This window comes from Biomphalaria glabrata, chromosome 14 (genome assembly GCF_947242115.1).
Source record: "Biomphalaria glabrata chromosome 14, xgBioGlab47.1, whole genome shotgun sequence".
Classification (NCBI taxonomy): Eukaryota; Metazoa; Mollusca; class Gastropoda; family Planorbidae; genus Biomphalaria; species Biomphalaria glabrata.
This window is the reverse complement of record NC_074724.1, coordinates 35407751-35411170: the sequence shown is the minus strand read 5'-3', so window position 1 is coordinate 35411170 and position 3420 is coordinate 35407751. Positions and strand designations below refer to the sequence as shown.

General features: G+C 37.5%; 1 protein-coding gene across 1 annotated transcript; it reads left to right on the top strand.

Annotated features, from left to right (window-relative positions):
- Positions 1–310: 310 nt before the first annotated feature.
- On the top strand, positions 311–2054 carry LOC129922744 (uncharacterized). The gene is made up of 2 exons (XM_056009693.1): positions 311–345; positions 1127–2054. The coding sequence occupies exons 1-2, from the start codon at positions 311–313 to the stop codon at positions 2052–2054; spliced, it is 963 nt and encodes a 320-aa protein (XP_055865668.1).
- Positions 2055–3420: the final 1366 nt, after the last annotated feature.

Here is a 3420-nt window from a genome sequence, read left to right as displayed (position 1 = left end):
AATCAGGATGTGTGTATAATTTAGTTTATTGTTTATATAGAGTATATCTCTTGTTTTGTAATAAATGTATCCTAAGTCTCACGACAAGTCTTGTAACTCATTGTTGTTTTTTTTTTAAATGTGCTAGAGCGTTGACGTTTATGCACATGGAAGAGGTTAAAATAAACCTTCACTTGAGAAAACAAAAATACATAGAACTAGCTGAATTGTTTCAAACTTTGGCTTACTGCTCTTTAACTTTAAACTTGTAGGTGCTGGAAAAACCCAAACGCACAGTTCAATGTTAACATATAGATCAAACGTTATTGAGATGGGGAATGTTGGAACATCTGCCATATCTTTACAGTAAGTTGGTTGACCTGTTGACATATAATTGACATATAATTGACATATAATTGACATATAATTGACAGATAATTGACATATAATTGACAGATAATTGACATATAATTGACATATAATTGACATATAATTGACATATAATTGACAGATAATTGACATATAATTGACATATAATCGACATATAATCGACAGATAATTGACATATAATTGACATATAATTGACAGATAATTGACATATAATTGACATATAATTGACATATAATTGACAGATAATTGACATATAATTGACATATAATTGACATATAATTGACATATAATTGACAGATAATTGACATATAATTGACATATAATTGACATATAATTGACAGATAATATGCGATATAGTTCATATTTAATAAAAAAGTATCTATTTGATTTTTACAAATCTTTGAATGACCTACGCCCTACGGACTTATGTAAATGTCCAGACATAATTCATATTTAGCTAAGATGGCTGCCTGGTTGCTTGTATGAACATTGATTTATCGGTGCTATCCCCTGTCGTCCTGCAGAGGGTTTGGGCTAAATGAACATTCGAAACATGTAAAATAAAACAAAACAATAAAACCATTTTCTCTTCATAAAATGTATTCCTTAACAATTAATAAATATGTGTCCATTCTAACACGCTTCAGTAGCTTCCAACATTAAATCATCATTGATACTAGGTTGTTACTCTTCGCATGCGATCAATCAGAACATGAAGATGAATATGCGACTAGCGTTACACAATTTATTACCAAAGCAATTCACCTACCACTGACCATTACTCTGTTGAACTGTCTGGACACCAAAGCAATTCACCTACCACTGACCCTTACTCTGTTGAACTGTCTGGACACCAAAGCAATTCACCTACCACTGACCCTTACTCTGTTGAACTGTCTGGACACCAAAGCAATTCACCTACCACTGACCCTTACTCTGTTGAACTGTCTGGACACCAAAGCAATTCACCTACCACTGACCCTTACTCTGTTGAACTGTCTGGACACCAAAGCAATTCACCTATCACTGACCATTACTCTGTTGAACTGTCTGGACACCAAAGCAATTCACCTACCACTGACCCTTACTCTGTTGAACTGTCTGGACACCAAAGCAATTCACCTACCACTGACCCTTACTCTGTTGAACTGTCTGGACACCAAAGCAATTCACCTACCACTGACCCTTACTCTGTTGAACTGTCTGGACACCAGGGCAATTCACCTACCACTGACCCTTACTCTGTTGAACTGTCTGGACACCAGGGCAATTCACCTACCACTGACCATTACTCTGTTGAACTGTCTGGACACCAGGGCAATTCACCTACCACTGACCATTACTCTGTTGAACTGTCTGGACACCAGGGCAATTCACCTACCACTGACCCTTACTCTGTTGAACTGTCTGGACACCAGGGCAATTCACCTACCACTGACCATTACTCTGTTGAACTGTCTGGACACCAGGGCAATTCACCTACCACTGACCATTACTCTGTTGAACTGTCTGGACACCAGGGCAATTCACCTACCACTGACCATAACTCTGTTGAACTGTCTGGACACCAGGGCAATTCACCTACCACTGACCCTTACTCTGTTGAACTGTCTGGACACCAGACATATTCTAACTTTGTCATTCCTGAACGAAACAACCATGGAACTAACACATTCAGTAGTTGACTACTTCTCAAAGTTTATTGATGTTAAAGAATTGTCACAGGAAACTACATCAGATATCATCGAAGCAATGAAGAGTATATTCGCATGCCATGGAATACCTAGAAAGTTAAGGTCAGATAGCGGGCCACAGTTCTCTTCAAGGGAATTCCTGAACTTCTGTAAATCATACGGAATAGAGCATGAAGTGTCGAGTCCTCATTTTCAGAGTTCTAATGGTGAGGCTGAAAGAGCTATTCAAACAGTGAAGAAACTTTGGTAGAAAAGCGAAGACAAATTTCTGTCGCTATTAGACTACAGAACTACTCCACTGACTAATATTAATTTGTCGCCCGCACAATTACTCATGGGACGCCGACACAGAAATTTGTTACCTTCGAACGAGGAAATACCCACACTTAAGACACCAGATCTCAAGGTGGTGAAGAAACACTTTGACTACGAGAAACAGTCTCAGAAACATTTTTATGATAAGAGGAAAGGAGTTAAGAGTCATAATCCACTACAAGACGGAACGGCAGTCAGAATGCAACTTAATTCTAAGTGGGAACCAGGAACAGTAGTTTCGAAGCATTCTAAGCCTAGATCATATAATGTCAAAAGTGGAAATAAGGTCTTCAGAAGAAACAGGAAACACATCAGAAAGTCTTCTGAGAAAGCAAACAGATTTGACAATAATTATGACTTTTCAGATGAGATCTCAGAACAACCAGAACGTCGAGTAGCAAGAGAGGGGGGAAGTTGGAGAGACAGAAAGAGAGAGAGAGAGAGAGACAGAGAGAGAAAAAGAGAGGAAATGAAAGAGAAAGAGTAATATTCACGGTGATATTTTTTTGGGCATGTAATTTTTGAACAGAGATAGAGAAAGTAAGAAAAAGAGATAAAAAGAGAGAGCAATAAAGAGAGAGAAAGAGAAAAAAGAGAGAAAAAAAAAGAGAAAGTGAGCGAGAAAAAGAGAGAGCGAGAGAGAAAGAGAGAGAGAAAATGAGAAAGCAAGAGAGAGAAAGAGAGATGAAAAGATGGGGACTCTGGAAATTGTTATGTTTGTATGTTGACATATCAATACTTGATTTTATTTGTAGGTTATTCACGTTAGTAGCTTTGACATCCTTTGTAATACTAGGGCTACAAGACACACAAAAAATTAAAGTGTTAAATTTTTTTATTGAGACCCCATGGCATGGAGGAGGGCGGGGCCTATAAGTAACCCGATACCTATTGAGAAGACACTCTTAAGCTACCCCCATACCACAAGTCTTGCTGTAAAAGTAATTAGTCTTATCCACTTACAGTATACTTTCAATGTTCCAGTAAGTTGTTCTGCTTTTTTTCGTTTAGAGAATTTACATATATACAGACCAGAACTTGA

What these genes read in the sequence shown, in the direction of transcription:
- LOC129922744 (XM_056009693.1), top strand. Translation starts at nt 311, where the DNA reads ATGGGGAATGTTGGAACATCTGCCATATCTTTACA. An exon ending in ACATCTGCCATATCTTTACA is followed by an intron (nt 346 to 1,126) that starts GTAAGTTGGTTG and finishes TTATTACCAAAG; the next exon opens with CAATTCACCTACCACTGACC.